A 24,410-nucleotide genomic window follows, 5' to 3' on the forward strand; every position below is an offset into this window, starting at 1 on the left:
GGTGATGACTAGCTGCTTCCCTCTAGTCTTACACTGCTAAATTAGGGACGGCTAGCGCAGATAGCCCTCGTGTAGCTTTGCGCGAAATTCAAAACAAACAAACTGTGCTGTTTTTATAAGTATGCCAAATGTACGCACTTTCCTTGGACTATAACAAACGATACAACGGGACAAGGTGAAAGTGTTGAACTTCTGGTTATTTTTCATATATATTTGGCGAAGAAACTGTAAATTTCTCAAGATTAGATAAGGAAAGCTTCTTAGATGATTCGATATAGTCTAGAATACATAATAAAAAGACATAAAAAAAACCTAAACAGTATATTACCCATTTATAACAACCTATAAATACAACTTCCGTTCAAAGTCAAAATTTCAGTAATATAAGAACGAGGGCTAAATACTCAATATTATATTGAATAGCTTATTTGTTTGTAACTTGTTTGTTTTAGAGCAAAGCCACTCTGGACTATCTGTTGTGTCCACCACGGAGAATCGAACCCCGAATTTTAGCGTTGTAAGTCCATAAATCTACCTCTGTCCTACCGGGGGACCCATTTGTAACTAGATCGTGAAACATCAGTGGGATCAAATAAGAAAGGAACGAACGGGAATTTCGTGACGTTTTCAAATGGAAATGATGCAGGCATTCAGTGTAATTAGAATTACTACTTGGTTTTTATTCATTCAATACTCCAAGAAGGGGAACTTTAGGACATACATAGATTCCCTGTCAAGAAGTATTCCATGTTTTTTTTGCATCCCGCTCGATGTTTGTGATATGAAGACACGTGATCAGATGAACCCAGAAATATAGGAGAAATCACAAAAGGAAACTTTGTGGTACATAAGACTTCAACCAAATTTTAAAGGATAGAAATCAGCCATATATGTGAACAGAATAATACTAGTTAAATATGACGCGAGACAATGGGTCTTATTGAAAACACAGTAGGTCTCAGCAGGTTCACAGTAACGTGGCCAGAAATGGCTGATAGAAGAGTCTGGAGAATCAGAATATGTTCGAGACAGAAACAGAATAAATTATTTGAAACCAACCCCAAGTAATAGCACTTGTTAATGCGATTAAAAAGTTTTTAGAGCCATTTATCAAATTGTCTTGTTCTTCTTGGATTTTTAATACAAGTCTTCACAATGGCTATCTGCATTCTGTCCACCGCGAATAATCAAACCCCGAATTATAACAATCAAAGTACATACATTTACCACTGTCCCATACGGGGAGGATACATTTATTCAAAAAATCCTGTTCTATTAATAATGAATGCTAAAATATTATTGAAAAATCGGTAGCAGAAACAGCAATGTGTAAGAAATAGGAACGAGTCAGTAAAGTACGTTGAGGAACGTCTGGTAAGAAGATAAAAATCAATATTTGAACTTATCAAGATAACCTAGTTAATACTCTTGAAATCATCACCATCTATAATTCCATCAATACAGTGGCAGTTTCGCCTAGGTCAGAGAATGGATTTAGTGTGGGATACACATGTGAAGGACAGTTTGAGAAATAGTACAAAGAAGAAGCAAGGGAATTGCACCAGAAGACGTGTAGGTGGTTCCAACAACACTTTTGGAAATTAGCAAGATGTTCTGAATGACTACAAAACAGAAATGTTTGAAGTTTTAGCTTGTCGTAGAAATCGGATAGACACAGATAAATATCAGTAACTAGCTACGGAAACGTTGTATTATGTAAACCCCTAGAAACAACAACGAGAGTCTTGCATCACGCAGTCAGGAAGAGGCTGACAATAGGATGATGGTTCACCTGGAAGATGCAGTAGAAAGAGGATATAAAAGAACAATGATAAGAATTATGAGCATACATGTTGTTGTTTTAGTTGTGGCTATTTTCAAACAACTAAACTTCACATGATGTGGATTGGACTTGAAACCGGAAAGAGTGTATACAACATCGCAGCCTAAGAACCTTAGCTCCAGACAAGTCAAAGGTTCTTTTGTTTCACGGCTTCTCTTCATACGACAGGTGTCAGTATTCAGTGAAAAATGGGAAAAACAGCGCATAATACGTGGATGGCCTAAATGGATGTGATAAAGGCATTCAAGATCAACACAGACTCTTTAGACAAAACATTGATGTCATGATGAGTTAATAAAATGATGCGTATGTCAGAAAAACAAGCTGCGTACCAAAGGTTCGTAATGCCAGGTCGAGCTGCAAATCTGTAACCAGAGATAGCGTGTTTAAAAGTGTAGGGATGGATGAAAAAAACAAAATTGAACTTCGGAAACCATATATGAAGACTAGTTCTGGAAGCTTATTATTTCTTGTCAAGATATTACTCATAGTGGATGTAAGAAAGGTGTCGAGGAACTTGTTAGTGTTGATAAGGGGATTCAAGCTGTAGATGTGGTGCCGACTGTGATGTTGACTAGCCCAGTGAGTGTACCTATACTATTCAACATTTGATATATTATTGGTAGAAACTTCTGAGAAATTGAATATATGATGTTGGTATTTATAACAAATAATATTTAGATATGGACATTGCACACAAAATATTTCTGTAAACTGTTTAAATTGTGAAGCAAATGTGTCAGATAATACATCACACCATTTCCTTACATACGGTTTGGTTTGAACTTCGCTCAAAGCTATACGAGGGCTAACTGCGATAGCTGCCCCTAATTTAGCAGCGATAGACTAGAGGAAAGGCCAGCTGGTCAACGCCACCCACCACCAACTCTTGGGTTACTCTTTTACCAAGGAATAGTGGAATTGACTGTCACATTATAACGCCACCACGGCTGAAAGGGCCAGCATGTTTGGTGACGGGGATTCAAACCCGTGACTCTCAGATTGCGATTCGAGCGCTTTAACCACCAGGCCATGCCAGGTCTCTAACACGCGGTAACGCCAATACATGCCTCGGCATTAACTTCCTTGGAAAGCCTCGTACGTGTGATTCATTATTATGTATCTGATCATATAATTAATATGTACCATTTAATTAACAACTTTATCGCTTATTTCTTTCAATTACGATCATTATTTTGAGAATAACGATTGTTCCTGGAAATGTGCATGAAAATCAGATCAGACGCCATTTTGAAAACAACCAGAAATGATAAACTTCACAATACACCATATTTAAATTTCATTATTTATATTAGAATACCAGTGTGCCATATTTCATTTTTTCATCACTAACATCGGCAGATCTACAAGCGTTATGAACAAAGAATTAGTATTAATAGATCAAGATACCAATATTATTTAATTTGTCGTCAACTGCTCGTGTACAGAAGTTGTGTTTTAAAGTTTTTCTTACCTCAAACTTTGGTTGATGTTTGTGAATGATATGTTCATTTCCAGGAAAACTGACTGTCACTTCCGCAAGTTGTTTCCTGTTAAGTAGTGGTTAATCAATTATTTGAATCTTGTTTGAGTTCCCACCTACTTAAGAGAAAATACATTAAAATGGGAAGGCTTCACTAAGCTTTATGTGTTAAATGTTGAAACCTTCCTTTAGCTGCAGTGTTTAGTCGATCTTCAGGGATAAAAAAACAAAAAAAAAACAACGAGATCTCCAATTTTACTTTCTCGATCTAAGCATTACTCTGAAAGTCTAGATAAACTATTGGTACCAATTGTTTAAGATTTCTGCAATTTAGTGAAAAACTCGGTAACTAATTGAGAATTCGTTTAATATTGTGGAATGTTATTGCCCACTTAATATCTACTAGCTACTAGAGGGCTGGCGAGTTGAAATGGTGAAAAAAAAATTCTTCTTTCATTTGGGTGTGAAACGAGTAGTATCATTCACACTTTTTCATTAAGATGGGTTTAGTTTGTGTGTGATACGAGTAGTATCATTCACAATTTTTCATTCCAGGCGTTTCAAGGGTTTATATCCGAGAGCATAATGCCATTCTATAAAATCAGTCCATGCATTGTCTCTTCGGTAAAGTTATATATTTCTATTCACGACATCTCATCCTAAGCTTTTGATATAAGTTTGATTATTTGTGAACTCGATTAGATTAATTATGTTTACAAAATTTTACAGCTTCTTCTCAATTTTTTAATCCTATTTCCAAACTCTGTTATATAAATTATAAACATGTTGTTGTTACAAGTATAAACAAACCCAAGAAATATAGTTACTGGGCAAATTCCAAGGTCATATTTTTCAAGTCATTTGGTAGAAGACGTCGAAGTTCCTAAAAAAAGATAAACAAAGACCAAATGTTACCACACCAATAATATTACCATACTTAAGGACATTAAAATACTAAAGTCATGTCCAATATACAAATCGAAATGCGTAATGAGTTTCTTTATTTTTATTTTTTTGCATAATATCTCCATTAAACATAATCTGATAATGAAGCAGATTAAGCTTCAAATTACCGAGTTATTTTTGCACTGTACAAAATAAAAGGGGGAAATTATTTACCTTCTCTATAAAATACTTAAGGGGCTCCAGCAGTAATTAGCGGGACTAATACTGATAGTATTTTTGTTTAGATATTTTAGAAAATACATTTCAAAAGCTAAATGGATATATTTGAATCATATCGGTAATTTTAGGTTTAAACTTTGTTTAGAGGACAAAGCTACACAATGGGCTCTCTATGCTGTGCCAAACACGGGTATCGAAACCCAATTTTCAGCGTTATAAGTCCGCAGACTTATCACTAAGCCACTGGGGGGGGGGGGGGTAATTCTCAAATAATCAATACCAATTACAACCTTTTTAAAGGTAAAAAAAACTGTTCTCATTTAAATATATGTGTACAAGATGATCAATATAAATAAATATTACAGCCAGGAAGTAAAAACTGCAAATTCCTGATAGAAAGTAAAATTTGATATTCTAAGACCGTGATGCGCAAATTGTGGGTCGTCCCCAAGGGGGCGTGGAAAGTCGGAAGGGTTGGCGCAGCTATGACTGTAGGAGCATACAAGTTATATCTGAAATGAAAAACTTAAATATAAAGATATTTTAAAACTACCCTCAAATAATACATCTGTTAAGTAATATAGTAACAACAATTAATATTAGAAAATTACATCCACAGTATATACACAAATAGGTTGTGCGGGGGGAGGGGGAGGTGCGCAACAAAACGTATAAAGAAGTTTGTGCAACACTGCTCTAAGTTAGGCTATAAATTTCAATAGAAATATATTTCTCTCACCTCTAATCTAGTGGGCCATTGAAAATATGACATCTGTAGTTCATAATATTCTTTCCTAAAAAAGAACAATATATATATATATCATATACTTTGAAAACACACTAATAGAAAAATGGACGAAACGTTGTTCTTTATACCGAAGAAGTAAGAGCGTTATAAATAATTGTTGTTTAAGACTCATAACATAGGTAAATTAACATGTAGAATTATAAACGGACTTTTCTCTACGTTAAAATACTTTTATTGCGAGCTTTCAGCCCTTCATCGGGCAACAATGCTTTATAAATCTCTAAAGTAAGAGCGTTATAAATGTCTAAATTAGTACTAAGTACTTACTCACAAGGTGGAGCACAGGAGTCCAAACAATCATCTACGTGGATCTTTTCTGCCTCGAAGATGCAACCATCTGAAACATGTTCATAGCCAAGCGCTTCTTAGTAAAGAATACAAAATTCTTAAGGTATATTCAGTGTACAAAAACATAGCTATCATCAACCCAAATCAAATATAAGTGTGTGTATGTACATGTTCCCGTTAGACCGAACTGAGTCAACACAGAATGATTACACTTTTATGTATTAAATTAACGTTATCCGGTTGTCAAGGCCGCTGCCATATGTGCGTTACGACGTAACAGAACATTGCAGACGACAATTTTTTGTAGCACAGTGAAAATAAACTGATCCATTTAGTCCCAATTACAAACAATTTGCTCAAACTCTTAAGATAAACGTGTATATATCTTTGGAGTAAGATTGTAATACTCACAGACGAAGAGCTGCAGGGTCGTTTAGCCAGCAAAACTTTGAAGATAATTTTCTGCAGCACAGTGAAAACACACAAATTCATTTAGGCCTAATTTACAAACGTCTCAAATCTCGCCAGCATTCTAGATAAATTTTGTGCTGAAATTAGACAAGTTCGTACTTTATACGTTTCTCAGTATTATCACATGATGCTAGGCTGTTAAGTGTTATATTTTGAAAGTTAAAACATTTCTAAACCGCACTGATATATTACTGACTCTTAAAATGAGATCAAAATATTCTACATGTTAAACGTTAAGATTTACACGTAGGCCTGGGGATATAGGATACATATACTATGTGATAGCACTAATTCATCAAATTTTAATAAATGCGTGACCAGGAGACAGAATACCACAGTATGCGTGACTTCATACAGTATGTGAAGGCTGAGACATAACAGTAAGTATGATTTCAAATATGTGGAGAATGAGACTCTGCTGTTAATGTAATTTCAAGCAGTATGTAGAAGATGAGACATCGGTTTAAGTATGATTTTAAATCATTGTATAAGCCATAAATAGTTTGTTGTTGTTGTTCTCGCGTTCAGGTGTCTTATTTAAACCCATATGAAGAAATGTTTTTCATACTTTGCATCCGGGTACTGCGATTTGAAAAAGAAAACAGCAACTTTTACAGCAGACAAGTTCTGATTTTAATAATTACAACGTTTCGCTCCATAGTATCGAATCATTATCAGATAAGAGTTGCATTCAACAAAAGAACATCAAGTAAGAATTACATTCAGCTTACTCAACTCAACAAAAATTTGGCAGGTTATCATGCATTTACAACCCAGCATTTAACATATGCCGTAGCAGTATCTGCAACATGAACTAGAATTAATATCTGATACATTTATTAACAAATGTCACTTCCCTAATCACAACTTTCAGAATGATTCTAATTATTTTCCAGCACATGCTTATTAAATGAGTTCTAATGTTCAAACTCACATAACCCCTTGTGTTACAACTGTTAAGTAATTGTTTAAGATTTCAGAAAACACGTAGGTTCAAGAAGTCTTAATATAAAACAATAAAATTTCTATAACCCGAGCGTATTCGAAAGGTGGACCTTTCTTCTTCAGGGGGACAAAGTAATTGTTTAATTATTATAATTGTTTCAGGGAATTCATCCCATAGCAAGCAAAGCTTCAAAACTAAATCTCAGCAACCTCCCCCCCCCCAAAAAAAAAAGGTGAATGCAATGATGTTTAACTTCATTATGGAAAATGTTCAAGCTTTTTTACTGTTAGAACAGCCTTCCTTTCTTTAGCTCACTGAAGGACTTCAGCCTCGTAAGCCCCTCATGTGCTGAAAAACTCCAATAAAAAGGATTGAAAAGGCATTTTAGTCCATGAAAGAAACGTTAACCACAAGACTAAACAAACATCAAAGTCGTGTACACTACAGCAGACATCTGGACAGCTCACAATAGAAGGTACTTTGAGTTCACCTGTCATGGAGCGAAAAGTAGTAACCCTGACCTGTGCTTGACTAATAGGTCGATCCACATATGATGTGATCGCTGCAAAGCTAAATGAAATCCATTCAGCATTCAATATTCAAAACAAAGTACGATGCACAGTAACCGACAATAGAAGCAACTTTGTGAAGGCGTTCAGAGAGCTTGCTCAAATGGAAGAAAAGGAAACAGATGAGCATGGAAGTGACGCAGCATTCGAAAATGTGAATGAAATTCTTGAGAGTGAAATTCAGTAACTCCATTTCCTGTTCCTTCCACAACAACGCTGTACTGCTCTCATTTTAAACCTCATTTCTTCAAAGGATGTTGACCAAGTAGTGTTTAGTGGATTAACATCTACGCTGTACAGAAATGTAATGGCAAGATGTGCAGTTATATGGGATAAAGCCCACAGGTCCTCACTGGCTGCAGAAGCTGAGCAAGACATTGTTAATATGAAAGTAGTTGTCCCAAATGTCACAATGTAGGATTCTAAATACCATGCTATCCAGAAGATCATATCTTTAACATAATTGCAGTTGCTGGAAGTATGTGAACGCCTGGGTGTAGCAAGATTGCAGGCCCACAAAATTACGTTCTTGCAAGAGTACACAGAAGTACTTCAGCCACTCGAGACCTTCTTCAGGAAGAGAAGAAATGCTTTCTTGGCTACATAATACCAAAACTTCTCAGTCCGAAGACTAAGCTGTCTGAAAAAAAAAGTTTCATGTACGCTTCCAAGCACACCTTATTGACGCAATCATCAAATCAATTGAATGTTGTTTGGAAAAGTTAATGAACAGTTGAGAAGCTAAATAGGCAAGTGACGCCATTCCTAAATTCCATCTGTGATGGTTCTTTCCCTGAGCAGAGAGAAGAGATGAAGATAATGTTGGTGAAAATGCAGTTCTCGAGGAAGGGTGGCGTCCTGATGAAGTGCTATTTGACGCCAAGATCACAAATGATTCAGAAGAAAGGGAGGAGAACCCAAACTGAAATCAACTCCAGTGCAGAAGAGGAAGTGAAAAGGCACCCACTTGACTCAGACAAGATTATTGTTTCCCTCATAAAGTATCCAGTAGTGAAACACTTACTCATGAATTAGAATACCATTTTGTCATCAAATGCTCCTGTAGAACGCCTGTTTAGTCATGACGGACACATTCTAATACCACAGCGCAATCGCATGACCAATGAGCATTTTGAGCAAGTCCGTCTATTGAAATACAAATGTTATGTGTGCCCTTTACCATTAAACGATGCTTGATTTGAAAACTAAAATGTGATAACAGTAAATACACTGTAATGTGAAGCTGTTATATATAAAATAGTGTAAGTAAGTAAGTGTGTAATGTTAAGTTAGGGTATATTTGGAATATAAACTAATTTCAGTTGTCTGTGAAAGTAATTCAACTGAAGTAATCTCAAGTACAATGTTTTGTATGGTTCTGACCAATTTAGAAAGGACAACCTAATATCAGGAAGATGTGTTAAATGTAGTATCTATTAATTTAATTCAGCTGAAGAAACTAAACTGATATTTTTGTACTGTATGATTCTGACTTATATAGAAAGGAAGGCCTCGTTTCGGGAAGAGACAAATGTTTAATTTAGTTTTCTGTGAATTTAATTCAGAGGAAGACCCCTAACAGATTTTTTGTAACGTATGTACGTCTGACTTATTTTGAAAGGATAACCTAATTTCTGGTAAAAAACGGGATTGTTTAATTAAGCTCTCTTTGAATGTTTTCCAGTTAAACTTAAAATTTTAGAAAATCAAAATTCATTTTATCTTGTTTAAAATACATACTCTCAAGTTTGGCTAACTTGAATGCAGGGGAAAGATGTTTAAAATAAAACTAATGTATATCTTAATTAGCATATAATTATGTACTATGAATAAATATCATTAACGTCACTCAGTCTTGTACACTGGAACTTGTAGTACATAATAAATGGAAGACACTTACATTTTGCTTTATTTCTTGAACTCGACTGCTGCTGTTTTTGAGTATGAAAAATTGTATTCCAAAAGTAATCTGATTACGTTATTGACTTGGAGTAATGTATCGAATTACGTTACAGGTTACTTACAAAACTGAGTAATCAGTATTCTAGAATGGAATATTTTTTAAAAGTATCCCTACGAGTGTAGAGTATCAAATATAAAAATGAAAAGCATCGTTTACAGATTGTGGATTGGAATACAAATTAACTAGCTCTTCATTGTGTGCATAGAGTAAAGGAATAGAGAAAGGAATAAAAATTAGCTCACGCTTTCCTGCATAAGTTGGAATGATTTTTGTTTAGACTACGTTAGCATGATAACACAGGCTGATAAGGTTTGTAAAATGCTTTTAAAACTTTATCAGTGGCTGGTTATACTTTCTGAAGACATCCAGAGGCGGATTGCCATTAAAGTACCATCCCAAGCAATATTACATGCTGCATACTGCCTAAACAATTAAAATTTAAACTCAATTTCTAAGAATACGTCAAATGCACCGGCTCACCAAGCAGTAGCCTGGTGTCCCGGTAGACAATCCGCCCCTGTGCACAGTAAAGTGATGTCAAAATACTAAGACTATAGTTTCATACGAATTAGTAACTCGAATTACCGACATTGACAAGCTATAATATAAAATAAGAACGCCTCATCTTTCATATTTGTTAAGATATTGCTCATGTAATAAGTCAAACACAGTGGCACCTCGCCCACCTCTTTCCATTTTTGGAAACGTTCCCTTATATACACTTACTTCTATATATATGACCGAAAGCTCAGAATGTCCCCTAGTGGCTTTCTTTGCCATTTTAAATTCTTAGGATGCCATTTCTTTCTTTTGAACCAAGATTTCAAGGAAGTAGGTTGTGTTTTTAGTATGCTCGAAATTTCATATTTTTTACACTAAAATACAGCTTAGTTACTAAGCTTGATAAATTATAGTGGAATTATATGGTATTGACATAGTAATTTATGATTTTTTAGTTATTCAAAAGTATATATAAAACCTAAAAAATATATTTTGTTTCATATCCTCCACGTGCAAATTTTTTAAAGGCTTAGCAACTTACGTCAAGCAGTAACCGAGTCCAAAAACCGTAACTAGAAGAGATAATTGTTTGCTTTGCTTCTTTATTTCCTGTTGTATGTTTAAGAAAAATAAGTTTAAGAACTTCTTTTAAAATAGTAATAATCTATATACATATATGATGTATAATAATTGAAATGTGACCTTATTTTACAAAGTACTAGTCTACTAAAACACAGCCAAGACAGGTTACTTTGTAAAGACCAAAGGTCAGATTTATGTTATTGGAGTGCACGTGTGCCGCGTCATTGAAACTTCTGTATTGTTACCCAGGCATGGCTAAAAGGTCAATATAATAAAAATGATAAATATATATAAATGTATAATGTTATGAGATTTAAGCTATTTAGTCTAAACATTTAAGTTTTCATGTTATAATTTGTTGTCATTTTAGAATGAAAGAGGCATAATTTATATTTATTTCCTAATTTTTTATGGTGGTTACGAGATCGGTCAAATCTACCGAACCCGTACCTAGATTCATTACTGAAAATAACAGATAAAATATAAAGTTTTTTCTTAACAAACATTTGATAACTATCTGGACAGTATAAAAATTTTGCATGTGAAATTTGAAAATTTTTTGATGCATAAAAGTATTTTTAATCTTAAAATGAAAATTACTTTGCATATTAGATAGGCAACATGCGAAAAGAAAAAAAAAGGCATGAGAAAAACATTGCTTTACAAACCTTAAGACTTCAATAACATTTGATATTTTGCGTTTGAAAGCATTGTAATGTTCACCGATAATTTGCCAAATTTCGTTAACATTCGCTTACTGATTTAAAAGTTATAGCATGAAAACTATAACAACCACAAAATGGTTACGAGGTCGGTCCCAGGGACCGAGCCGTGCTGAAAGAGTTTTAAGCGAGTACTTGGAAATCATAGACCTAGGACATGATCCAGTCTACAGAAAGCAACATACACATACAAAAAACCAACAACAGCTAAAACTGGGCATTGACATGGCTCTCTCCGAATGTGTCTGATATCTTAGAAAGATCCTATATCGCCGTTTCCAAAAAGTGCAACAAGTGACTTTCTGTAGCCAATAAATTAAGAAATTTAAACATTTTAAATATTTTGCAATTCTAACACTATTTTAAAATACTTTTCAAAATTTTATTTTTACAAGAAGAAAAATTAAAATAATTCTAGGTTTTTAGATTTTTCTTCAAACCCACTGTCATATTTAGGCAAAAATATTGAATTAAGAGCTTAATTGTTGTTGTTTAAAGTTAAGCACAAAGCTATACAATGGGCTATCTGTACTCTTCCCACCATGGGTATCGAAACCCTGTTTCTAGCGTTGTATGTCCGTAGACATACCGCTGTGCCATTGGGGGGATGGGGGGGGGGAGCTTAATTGAAGCAAGACCAAAACATCAACAAAGGCTACACCGAGACTTTAATGTCGTCACACTTACATTCAGTATCGTTGACTTCATCACATCGCCTGACGATCGGATATATGCTGGTAAAGTGTGCACAGCCACAGTGATGCTCGACAGCTTCAGCAAGACATTCCTGAGAACATTGCTGTAACAAACACACAAACAGCATTTTTTAGGACATTCAGTAACTGATAATTCGAATAAATGACTGACAGAAGATTCTAATAAACTTACAACTTTCTTTATTAAGATTGATAGTCATCTAAGCCGTCAACTTGTGAAAAACCTGTTTTATATCTCATGGTCAACTTAAAAATTTAGAGTCGTGGGACCAAAGCTGCCAACTACATAAAACTTAAGGCAAACGTGTTCGATTATCAAAAACTAATTGTAATGCCGACATGTAACTTGCGAAGTAATTAGAATATATCTTCAATAATCAATAGGTTCAATTATGTAATAATGTTGTTGTTGTTTTGAAGTTAAGTGCGAAGCTACAAAATGGGCTATCTGTTGTCTGCCCACCACGGGTATCGAAACCCGGTTTCTAGCGTTATAAGTCCGCCATTGGGGGAATTGTGCAATAAGCTTTTAGTTAGGTTCTCTAAATCGGGGGGGGGGGGGGGCGTGGCATATACACAATATCTATAGATTCAGGTTTTGGTTTCATTTGGTCGTTGTTTGGCCATGTGACTTGGGAGGATCAGGTACACCTGGACCTCTACCTCCCTTCTTCTTTGACTATTGATTTGGTTCTTGAGCGTTGGGTGAAGCCCACATTAATTTTTCAGTAGAATACGGTCCGGTAGCTAGGAAAACCCGTTTTTACATCATGTAGTCACTGTATGTGCGTAGCAATAGTTCATTCGCACACGCGAGTGACCCTTTTCAGGCCATGTCCATGAATGTAGTACGTTGATTTTTCTGATATAAACTTCTCTCTTTTTTTTATTCATTGTCAGCATAAAGTTTTGTTCAAATAAACAGTTCCATAAATATCAATTGAAGACGCATAGCACTAATCATATTTTCACATAAGTAAATCCTTTTAAAATAAAATTAACACTATATCTAGCTATCGGTTTGCCCAGTAGTAGGTGGCCATAGATTACTAGATTTAGTGGTGAGCGGTACTTAGGTCTCTTATCAGAATAAAATGGTTACATATATTCTGTATGTAAATTATTAAAATAGGTAAATAGGTTTTAGTCCAGTATCTATGTAAATATTAGAAATGTGTATATTTAACCATTTTGACAAACAAAACATCCATAACACGGGGATATATGTTGACTGACGCACAATTTTTCAATCTACATACACATAACAAATAAGCAACGTCACAATACAATAATATATCTAGATAAATACAGTTTTGAAATTCAATGCGCCAGTAATTTGTGTTGTTAGAAAAGAAAATACACGTGTGTTTATATTGCTATACCAATTAATTGTGCTCTAGTTCACAAAAATCTATGTATGGGGAAAATAATTTGTGTTCTTGAGAAATTCCAACAATCATTTTATTATTTTATAACATCTTTTTTTCAGTTAGTTAAATAGGATTTTATCTCATGAATATATTGTTTCGACAGCGGAAGTCAAGCGACGCTAGGAGCATGCGCGCAGGAGTTTCTCGAAGAATCATGAATTTGCCCGCCAGCTCGAGTGTGATCTAGATGCCCTCTTTTTTAGTATATATATATATAAGTCTGGCAAAGAAAGCCAGCGGCAGATAGATAATTGAGTCGAGCGAACAGTAGGCACCGTAAGTGAATCACTGTGATTTATAGCGTGTGTTATAAAGGTTGTTAAGTTTAAAGTGACTGTGGAAATTCTGTGTATTCCAAAAAGTTGTATCGAGAAAGAATAAACTGGTTTAATCAAGAAAGGACTTGATCACTGAAGTCCCTCGGAAAGAATTTCTACCGGAAATGATCAAACAAGCAAATACGTAACAATATTTTACAAAAGCTAATCCTAGTTATTATCGCAAAAGTTTTACCCTTGGGTTCATTTTTTTGTTCGGGTACCAGCGTGACAGTACACTCCCATAGTCAGTACACTTCGTAATAGGAGAGTCCTTCAGGATAGTTGATCTCTGAAAAAAAATCGATGGCTGATCAATATTTCATAAGACAATTTAGTCCAATTTTGCTTGAAAAATCAGTATGATTTTTTAAGATTCTATGGGAAAATTTAAGGAATTGTGCTCTCTCTGGTTTATACTATTTTCAATCAACATACAAGACTTCTGAAGTTTATATGGCTTTGCCACAAAAGGCGAAGTAATTAATATGATCCAGGTTTCCTTACAGTAGACTGAACACAAGTGGCAGTAGCTTCATTATACTGTTTATGTAATAAAAGAAATATCACTAATTATTCAAAGTGGTGTGCCGGCGAAGAGACAATTATCATGGAGTGCTCTTCATAAGACTACCAGGTGTATTTTATAATCTTTCGCTCAGTGTTTTAAATATACATAATCAATCATTGCCAAAACTTTAAATATGGAAGCACAATTTGAAATCTTTGTTGTTTACGTGAGTTTTGAGGCACATGGCAATAAAATGTCATTTTACAGTATGGATTTTTTTGAAATATTGTCGTAGAATCGTTGTTATTGTTAATTTCTTAATGCAAAGCTGCACAATGGGCTGTCTGTGCTGTGCCCTGCTGGTATCGAAATCTTATTTTAGCGTTATAAATCCTCAGACTTACCACAGAGATACCGGGAGGCGTGATATAATAAACTCCAGTTTATTATAAAAGAGATGTGGTATTAGATAAGCTGGAGTTTTTTTATATAAGAACGTGATATTAGGTAAACTGGAGTTTATCATATAGGGACGTGATATCAGGTAAGCTGGAGTCTATTATATAGGGACTTGATATTAGATAAGCTGAATTCTATTAAATAAGGACGAGATATTAGATAAGATGGAGACTATTGTATAGCGATGTGATATTGGGTAAGATGGAGCCTATTGTATAGGTACGTGATATTAGGTAAGATGGTGTCTATTGTATAGGGACGTGATATTAGGCAAGATGGAGCCTATTATATAAGGATGCGATAGTAGATAAGCCGGAGTTTATTACATAAATCTGTAATATTAGATAAGCTGAATTCTATTAAATAAGGACAAGATATTAGATAAGATGGAGCCTATTGTATAGCGACGTGATATTGGGTAAGATGGAGCCTATTGTATAGCGACGTGATATTGGGTAAGATGGAGCCTATTGTATAGCGACGTGATATTGGGTAATATGGTGTCTATTGTATAGGTACGTGATATTAGGCAAGATGGAGCCTATTATATAAGGATGTGATAGTAGATAAGCTGGAGTTTATTACATAAATCTGTAATATTAGGTAAGCTGCAGTCTGTTGTATAGGGACGTGATATTAAGTAAGTTCATAGAGCCAAAAATAATATATAGCTGTTCACACACACACACATGTATATGAGAAATTAAATCACAATGGGCAAAGGTACTCGTGTTTAAAATTTTAAATAAATAAATTAGACACTGTTAGTAATACGTTTCACATAAAAAATAATAATACTTCTATTTGTTTTTACGATCATAGAACCTTTGTAGATGTCAAAATTCATTCCAGCTATAACTTGACTTTTACAAGATAATAGTTGTCTTACTATATTTTTACTCATATGAGATCTAGAGTTTATCCATCCTCATCTACTCGATGATTCTTTTTGCAGTAGTAACTGATTCATCTCTTTTAGTGCTCCCTTTGTATTTAAAAATTAAATAATTTTGCGACGACATTAATTTACCTTCTGTATGTTCACACTGGAGCCAGCCATGACCTCGCTTCTTTAAGTTGATATCCACTTTGGAATAATTTTACCATACCTTTTGTAACTTAATGTCCACCTTGGAACCAGGGTTGACCTCCACATAGTCTCTTCGAAAGTCCGGTAAGGAGTCCCGAGGATGAATGAATAAGAACCCTCCAGGCTGTCTCAACACCTCCATAAAATCTTCAGTCTCAAAATTTAGAATCATTGTTACCACTATCAAGAATAAGAAATTAACCAAACTTAGCATAAATTAACGTTTTTAGGTCGTTCATTACCTCAGTGAAAACATTTTGTAATTTTTTTTCTAAAGTTAGCTTTTGAGTTGTGTTTTATTACATAAATATTTAAAAATTAGAGTATCTCAGACTTCTAACTCCGGTATTCTCTGGTATACTGAGGAAAGTAACAATTGTAGTAACTTGATAATAGTAGAAAATATATCACGAAGGTATAATTGAGTTTCCTACCTGACCGAAATGAAGGAAGAGACTGGTCACAAATTCAGCAGTGGGACACAAACAAACAGTTTCAATAAACCAAGCAAGTGTACACTGGACGAAAGACAGTGCTTCTCTCTGGAGATTGGAGACAGTTCTTTACCAATAAAGAATCTGAAGGTAAACCTGTTCGACACTAGGGGGAGTTAAACCACTGAATAAAAAAAACAACAATAGGATTACCTCTCACAAAGCACATGGGTCGCTCACGTCATTCATGGTCACCCTCATAAAAAAACAGAGGGGGATACAGTCTCATTGGGACTCTAAACCTTTATGCGGTCAACCTTGTTAAAGACAGCATGTAGCAGAGAAAACGTTTCCAGTTCTACAACAACTTTTTCCGTGGGAAAATTTAGTGAAACCAAAGAAGAATGACCCACGATAATGTGTAACTTGGACTACAGCAGTTTAGCCACATTCCATAACCAGCTCGCTATTGTTAAATCTATGTTCTCACTTATGCGTGAACATTTCGAAAGTATTAGGTGAACGTGGAATGTTCACCATTCTGAAGTAAAGAGCAAAGAACATCTAATGTGTTCGCATACTACATAACTAGTCTCAGCTTTGGATGTAAACATATTCTATAAGCTTACCTTGTGTGATCCAGACATTCTTCCAGTTGTCCAATTTGAGAGGTTGCTCAAAAGTGTAGCAATTTGAAAAGAGATATTGATAAAAGAAAACTGGATCGCTTTGGAAAAGAATAAAATAAAACAAAATAGCTTTTATCAGTGCGGACTTATGTTCTTGATAAACATTATTTTATTACTGCCGATGAATCAGTGAGTAAAAACAACTGAACTTATAAAAACACACAGATATATCTCTCAGTACAGTACTTTATCTGTGATATGTTTAAATTTTCACCAAGATATTTGATACAGGTTAGACATTTTCACTTACTACTTGTTATAGGCTTTTATTTCTTATTAATGCTGAACATTTCTGGTGACTATCTACGTCATAACTAAGATATTGGGACAATTATAATTAGAAAGAGAAAAAGCTTAAAGAAATTGAGGTTCTTACCTACAGTTATCCATATATTGTCCACGACAGAGCGTTATTAAGGGCCATTCCTGATGACCAAGAGAAGCACGCTCACTAATATTTAAAGCATAACTCCAGTAGGTTAGAGTAGCCAATTCCTAAGAAGAACATTCGAATGTAAAAGATGGAAATATGAAACAAGATGCAAAGAGGAAAAAAGTTTCATCTCCAATTACTAGATTAATATCGACATTAAAATATAATTAGCAATACAAACGTTGATATTTACAGATATACATTTTTCGAATGGAAGCGAAGTCGCCCTTTTCACTATCCTAACTAGCTTTCCAAGACAATATTTTTCCATATTCTGGGTTCAACTAGCTGGGTGCAAATAAAAACTACCATGGTGTTGTGGGCAACTAATCTAAAGTGAAAAACAGTATCGATTATTCTCGTGGGACTTTAAACAAGAACACTTCAGTGGACAAACATACTTGTAAACTTTAAGCCTTAAAAGCTGCTTTTGAGACTCACTTATATCTCAATCTTTCTTAAAATAAAATTGCCTAAGATTACTTGGTCCTTAAAAGAAGCATCTATAGGAACTGAAAATATTTTGACACAATGAATAGGAACCAAATAATAAAATTAAAATTTATGGCAGTACATGAAGCAAACAACCAGTGTTTATATGTACCGTAAAGAAAGTATATTCTACAAATTTATGGCAGTACATGAAGCAAACAACCAGTGTTTATATGTACCGTAAAGAAAGTATATTCTACAAATTTATGGCAGTACATGAATCAAACAACCAGTGTTTATATGTACCGTAAAGAAAGTATATTCTATCATTTTCTTGTTACTTTCACTAATAGTATTGGCAAGAACGTTTAATATATCTATTTGATTGTTTTTTAATTTTTATTATTGAAGCTATTTGGCATTTTTAGCTTAATACATATTTAAGACAAACCCAAATATCCCAAGCTAGTGAGATATTGTTAGGTTTATGGCCTAAAGTGTCACTTACAGAAAGGATTTCCAATTAATGAAGCAGTGCAGTCTAATCTTTATAAATATAGCTTTAAGAGCAGTATACTTAATTAGCTAAACTTATTGCCGTGTTTTTTTATAGTTTCGATCGAAGTAAGTAGCTGGCTTTAAATTGGAAGTTAATATTAATGCTCAATAAAAATTGGTTTATCATATCAGTTCCTTCCAAAAGATAAACCGGTTGTAGCATTTAGATTATTATGATCGTTCATTGACATTTAATTATTTCAGGAATATTGTTTATGGTTTGTTTTAGAGCAAAACCACATAGGGCTATCTGCTATATCCACTGCGAGTAATTGACCCCCGGATTTTGCGTTGTAAGTCCGTAAACTTACCGCCTTCCCACCGGAGATTAAAGATTTGAATCACGTCATATTGATATTTCTTGAGCACGGAAGGATCAGCGTAATAAAATATTTTAGTTACTTAAAAAAAAAACAATTGACCCCCACTGGCACAGCGGTATGTCTGCGGACTAACGCTAGAATCTGGCTTAACTACAAACAAACTTAAAATTTTCTAGAGATTTGTTCTACGCATGAGTTTATCCAGACAGACAAAAATTTACTAAACGCTATTATTAAATAGGATTTGTTTCTTTGTTATTAAGCACAAAGCTACACAAAGGGTTATCTGTGCTCTGCCCACCACGGGTATCGAAACTCGGTTTCTAGCAGTATAAGTCCGCAGATATACCACTGTGTCGCTAATAAATGGGAAAAGAAACTGATTGGGAGGTTCATCTAACAACTTAAACATTCAGTTTTTGATAAAACTGACTTGACAACTCATTTGACTTTATAAAACTAGAGAATAAAAACCGTTCGTCCATAAAACTTATATCAGAAATATAAAATAAGATTTTTCAATTTATAAAACCTGAATGAAAATAACAACAAAACAAAACAGGAAAGTATTATTGAATGCTGGTTACTTTTAACACAATTTTAGAAAAGACATTAAAAGAGCTTAAAAATCTATAATTTAGTTAGTTTCTTGTTAAACGCTTAGCTGCACAACGGGTTGATTGTACTTTTCCCACCGAGAGTATAGAAAACTAACTTTCAGCATTTGCCCCCAGTGGCTCAGTGGTAAGTCTGAGGGCTCAAACCGCTAACATCCGGGTTTTGATACTCGTGGTGAGCATAGCACAAATAGCCCATTGTGTAGCTTTGTGCTTAACAACAAACAAATAATCCTTTTAGCGTTATAAGCTTTCAGACTTTCCGCTGAACCGCCAGGCCACTATAATTGAGTATGCCTGTGTTATATTTTGTTGATTTACTCTATGTAATAGCATGATTTTTGTTTGTGAGTGTTCAGTAAGTTGAAAAAAAAAGTTGAATTTGGCCATTTGACTATATTGTACGCTTATTTTGTATAATAGTATTTTTTAAGCTGTTATATGCACCTTTGTAACTTATTTTTCCTTTTGGTAAGCTTTATTTCGAAACTTATTCTGGCCAGAAAAATATTTCATACCTGACGTCACGATAACCTGAACTCATGATTAAACCTTGAGTTCTTTGGTATACTTGCATAACCACTATTTGTCTGATTGTTTGAAGCTTTTGAACTATATTTGTTTTCTTTGATGATGGTATATGAGCTTGTTTTGGGTTAAGCGTTAAGCTGCACAATGGACTATCTGCGCTGTTCCTACTGCATGGATCAAACCCCGAATTTTAAAGTTATAAGTCTTCAATTTTACTGTTAAGCCGCGAGAGAGGAGAGCAAGTATAAATAATAATAATTAAACTATGCATTTGGACAACAAATTTTCTTTGCGCCATCTATGGACCAAAGTGAAAGCCTTTTTAAAGACTGAGGCATATATTTAATTAAAAGACGCCAAGTGATCAATTCCAAGCGCAACTAAAAATTTCAAATATCTGCCTAATACACCATTCCATATCCTGAAAAGATACGGCTTGACAACCAAGAGGTAATATACTGATATATTTTTATTGCCCCCAGTGGCACAGCGGTATGTCTGCGGACTTACAACGCTAGAATTCGGGTTTTGATACCCATGGTGGGCAGAGCACAGATAGCCCATTGTGTAGCTTTATGCTTAATTACAAACAAACAAACAATTATTTTTATTACACACTGAGTAGTTGTGTCTGACGAGAAGACGTGAGATCTGGTTAATTAATACACTGATCATTTATTTAGACAATGACTGAAGTAGGGTGGGTAAACAATACTTATACCAAACTGTTATAAAGGTGAAAACATGGATTATGTATTGATATATAATAACCGAGAAGAAACATTTTTAAAGGCAATCTATCAATTTTTCTACTAGAAAAGAAATAAGGGGTCAGAAATGTATTTTTATAAATTAATAAATTAGAAATTGCTTTAAATATTGGGGTATTTAAAAATGTCTATAACATTTTTAAAAAAATGTTAAAAGAATATTGCCTTGTTCTTTTATCACCAAATGCGTTACAAGTTTCGTTGTGTAATATATGGTAGTATGTCTCCCTATTAAACAGGCCCGGCATGCCCAGGTGGTTAGGGCAATCGACTCGCAATCTGATGGTTGCGGGTTCGAATCCCCATCACACGAAACATGCTCGCCCTTTCAGCCGTGGGGGCGTTATAATGTGACGGTCAATCCAACTATTCGTTGGTAAAAAGAGTAGCCCAAGAGTTGGCGGTGGGTGGTGATGACTAGCTGCCTTTCCTCCAGTCTTACACTACTAAATTAGGGACGGCTAGCGCAGATAGCCCTCGTGTAGCTTTGCACGAAATTCAAAAACAAACAAACAAACCGTATTAAACCTCTAGTACAGGTTGACTATCACTAATCCGGCATCATCGGGACCTGGAGGGTGCCGGATTAGCCATCTATTAGGTTAGAATACACCAAACCCACTAGCTAACCACCTCATCTTAAAATTAAAATATTCCATAAAACGGGGTTTTCTTTAAGTTTTAATCAAAGAAAATATTGGAAAGAAAACTTTCAAGCGAGACTAAAGTATTTACCTAATAGCGCGTATCTTGCTTTACTGTATTTGAAATTGTTCTAGCCGAAATTAGTGCCGGATTACTAATTGTACCGGATTACTGATTGCCGGACTAGTGATGGTTAACCAGTATTTTTTTTCGTCGAACCACTAATCATATCTATTATTGTTATTAAAATATTCAGTTACATTTTGCTTATTTAAAATTCAAAGTTTTAGCTGACGGAAAAGGCGAAATTTTATTCAAAATTTATCAGAATATCTTACCGTTATATTTATGTACCCTTGTTCCCTATTTTTTCTTATTGCCTCGCATTTCTCTGGGTACAAGTCGCACAGAGCTGACCATCTGATCCTGTAAATAAACAGCAAATATGAAGAAACTTTGAAAATATGTAGACTAGTTTTATTTTATAGAGAAAAGAAAAACAGAACAAACAGCAAAAGTATTTTAAACCACATTTATACTCTTTAAAATATACAGTAATTTATCATTTTTGTCGTTGATTTTTGAGCAAAGCTATTCGAGGTTTAACTGCACTAGTCGTTTCTAATTTCTAAATGATAGACTAGAGGGAGGGAAGGCAGCTGGTCAATGCCAATTTGCGGGCTAATCTAATCGAAGAGCAGGGTATGACCGTCACTCTTATAACACACCCACGGCCCTAAAGTGTGAAACGCAGTTTTTTTTTAGCAGTAATGAAGTGGGAACGACGGGTCCTGGGATTCACAGTTCTCCACGTTAACCAACATGCGGCGCTCGGCCAAATTTATAGTTTGTTTGTTTCAGGTAGTTGCGTAAGGCTAAAAATCGGGCTATCTGCCCTAGCCGCCCCTAATTTTGAACTAATAGATTAAAGGGAATGGCGGCTAGTTAACAACACTACCACGAGCTCTTGGGCTTCCCTTGTTTGATAATAGTGGAATTTCGCCTTCATTCATGTAATGCACCACGGCCCAAAGTTCGGGACGCGTATTTATGGGCAACGGAAGTGAACGTTGGACACTCGAATTCACATGCCCGAAGACCCAGTACAACAATTCCTGGAAATCCCGGGTTAAACCCAAGCATATCAGAAAAAATAAAGAATCAAAGAGAATGATTCTCCAAGTATGTCCGAAAATGTCAAAACACAAACAGAATTGCCTTTCCTTACTAAGTCAAATTACTTTGTTTTTAGCACTTCTTCCTGACAGAAATAGGTTTAATAACTCATTTTTATTCTTTGTGAATTTCTGACGAATGTTTGTTTGTTGTGGATTTCGCGCAAAGCTACACGAGGGCTATCTGCGCTAGCCATCACCACTTTAGCAGTGTAAGACTAGAGGGAAGGCAACTAGTCATCAACTACTCTTTTTACCAAAGAGTAGTGGGATTGACCGTTACATTATAACGCCCTCACGGCTGAAATGGCGAGCATGTTTGGTGTGACGGGGATTCGAACCCGCGACCCACAGATTGAGAGTCGAGTGCCCTAACCAGCTGGCCATGCCGGACCAGTCTGACGACCGAAAAGAGAAAAAAACAAAGATAATGAAGCCTAATTCTCTATAGTTTAATCCGTTTTGCTGTATCACTACTCGCCATTAGACTAGGCTAGACCAAAACGCCAGTAGCCTAGGATAGAAAAAAACATCAGTAGGCTAGGACAGACCAAAATGTCAGTAAACTAGGATAGAACAAAACATCAGTAGGCTAGGACAGACCAAAACGTCAGTAAAGTAGGATAGAACAAAACATCAGTAGGCTAGGCAGACCAAAACGTCAGTAAACTAGGATAGAACAAAACATCAGTAGGCTAGGACAGACCAAAACGTCAGTAGCCTAGGACAGACTAAAGCGAAAAATTAACAGCAAAAATAGTTTTATTTGTTATCATATCAAGGTTATCTCTAAACAATAATAGAAAATATTTCACGAAATATACAAGAAATGTCTTCCAAAATCTGCGTTCAAGGGTTGGTTATTTACGCTATCAATTGATATATAACCTTTTGTATTTAAGCTACACTTTAGAAACAAATTTAAAGATAGTTAAAGTATCTATCTCGGTGAAGCTAGAAAATAAGTACTATTTAACTGCATAATTAGAAGAAAAAGACTAATTATCAGTTTAATTATTCACACTCAAACAAATGGAATATATATATCAGAAGTGTCGTCTGTATGTCCGCTTTTTGACTGATCTCAATCAAATTTAGTATGCACTCTTAGAGCTTCCGGGGGTGACTTGAGAGTTCAGCCGTTGGATATAACCCGTTACTTCACTCTCCGAGAGCCCCTAAGTTTTCCCCACACACACTGAATGGGTATATTAGCTAGCAAAATATAAAATAACTTGATAATTCACACAATTATATTAAGTGAGTTTATCAAATAATAAAAAAGAATATGGAATGCCATAATGAACTTTAACTGTTCTACACAAGCCAGATTTCTTTCTGTGAAGCTATATTGTTCGAGTTGCAGTTTTTTACCTATTTTTGTTACATATAGTAATTGCAGGGAAAGGTCGATTAGGTTCGATGACCACGTTGACCTCCACTACAGTAGGTTTGGCCAGGTATAAGAGTAGAAACTGGATGCTTTGATACACGAAACCAACAAGACAGACGACGGAGATAATACTCCACACTAGCCTACGTAAAGATGTCGCTGCTGCCGCAACGTGCTGGACGCCGTTGATGGTGGAACCATTGAACAACTGTCGACAGAATTCTGAAAAACTTACAGAACCAGTCTTGATCTCTGCCTCGAGTTTCGGCAAGTCGCTCTGGAAAGAAGGGTAACGTTGAACTGGGTATCCAGCTCCAATAGAGAGAGAACGACAAGAGGGAACGGGAGTAACGCTTCTACTCATTGTATCGACTTTAGTGTATGTTGTTCACCAATAGTAGTATTCTACAAAAAAAAAAAAAACGTAAGATGATTGTTAGAACTCACCAATTATGTGAAATAAAAAAATTAGAAAAAAATAATAAATTCAGCAATTTGTCAAGAACTAAACGAAGCTTGGGGAAAAGCAGACGATTTAAAGTTATAGACACATTTCATGAGTTCTGCATAATGTCTTTTTTAAGGC

General features: G+C 35.1%; 1 protein-coding gene and 1 long non-coding RNA gene across 3 annotated transcripts in view; both read right to left on the reverse strand.

Annotated features, from left to right (window-relative positions):
* Nucleotides 1-17,362, reverse strand: part of LOC111085188 (amiloride-sensitive sodium channel subunit alpha-like) — a 19,130-nt gene extending 1,768 nt beyond the window's left edge. The window contains exons 1-9 of one of the 2 annotated variants that reach the window (XM_022382667.1): nucleotides 17,324-17,362; nucleotides 16,888-16,985; nucleotides 15,844-16,004; nucleotides 13,961-14,056; nucleotides 11,989-12,100; nucleotides 5,527-5,596; nucleotides 5,191-5,245; nucleotides 4,154-4,209; nucleotides 3,318-3,393 (exon numbers count right to left, since the gene is read on the reverse strand). In XM_022382667.1, coding sequence (XP_022238375.1) covers nucleotides 3,318-3,393; nucleotides 4,154-4,209; nucleotides 5,191-5,245; nucleotides 5,527-5,596; nucleotides 11,989-12,100; nucleotides 13,961-14,056; nucleotides 15,844-16,004; nucleotides 16,888-16,985; nucleotides 17,324-17,337 — 738 coding nt within the window. In that variant the 5' untranslated portion in view covers nucleotides 17,338-17,362. Of the gene's footprint in view, nucleotides 1-3,317; nucleotides 3,394-4,153; nucleotides 4,210-5,190; nucleotides 5,246-5,526; nucleotides 5,597-11,988; nucleotides 12,101-13,960; nucleotides 14,057-15,843; nucleotides 16,005-16,887; nucleotides 16,986-17,323 lie in introns of those variants that run through there. The other variant, XM_022382668.1, reaches the window with a different exon arrangement.
* Nucleotides 17,363-17,377: 15 nt separating this feature from the next.
* Nucleotides 17,378-24,087, reverse strand: LOC111085189. The gene is made up of 3 exons (XR_002610027.1): nucleotides 23,806-24,087; nucleotides 21,595-21,682; nucleotides 17,378-17,442 (listed from the first exon to the last, which is right to left on the reverse strand). It is a non-coding gene; the product is annotated as an uncharacterized LOC111085189 (long non-coding RNA).
* Nucleotides 24,088-24,410: the final 323 nt, after the last annotated feature.

Source organism: Limulus polyphemus, unplaced genomic scaffold (assembly GCF_000517525.1).
Source record: "Limulus polyphemus unplaced genomic scaffold, Limulus_polyphemus-2.1.2 Scaffold267, whole genome shotgun sequence".
NCBI classification, from domain to species: domain Eukaryota; kingdom Metazoa; phylum Arthropoda; class Merostomata; order Xiphosura; family Limulidae; genus Limulus; species Limulus polyphemus.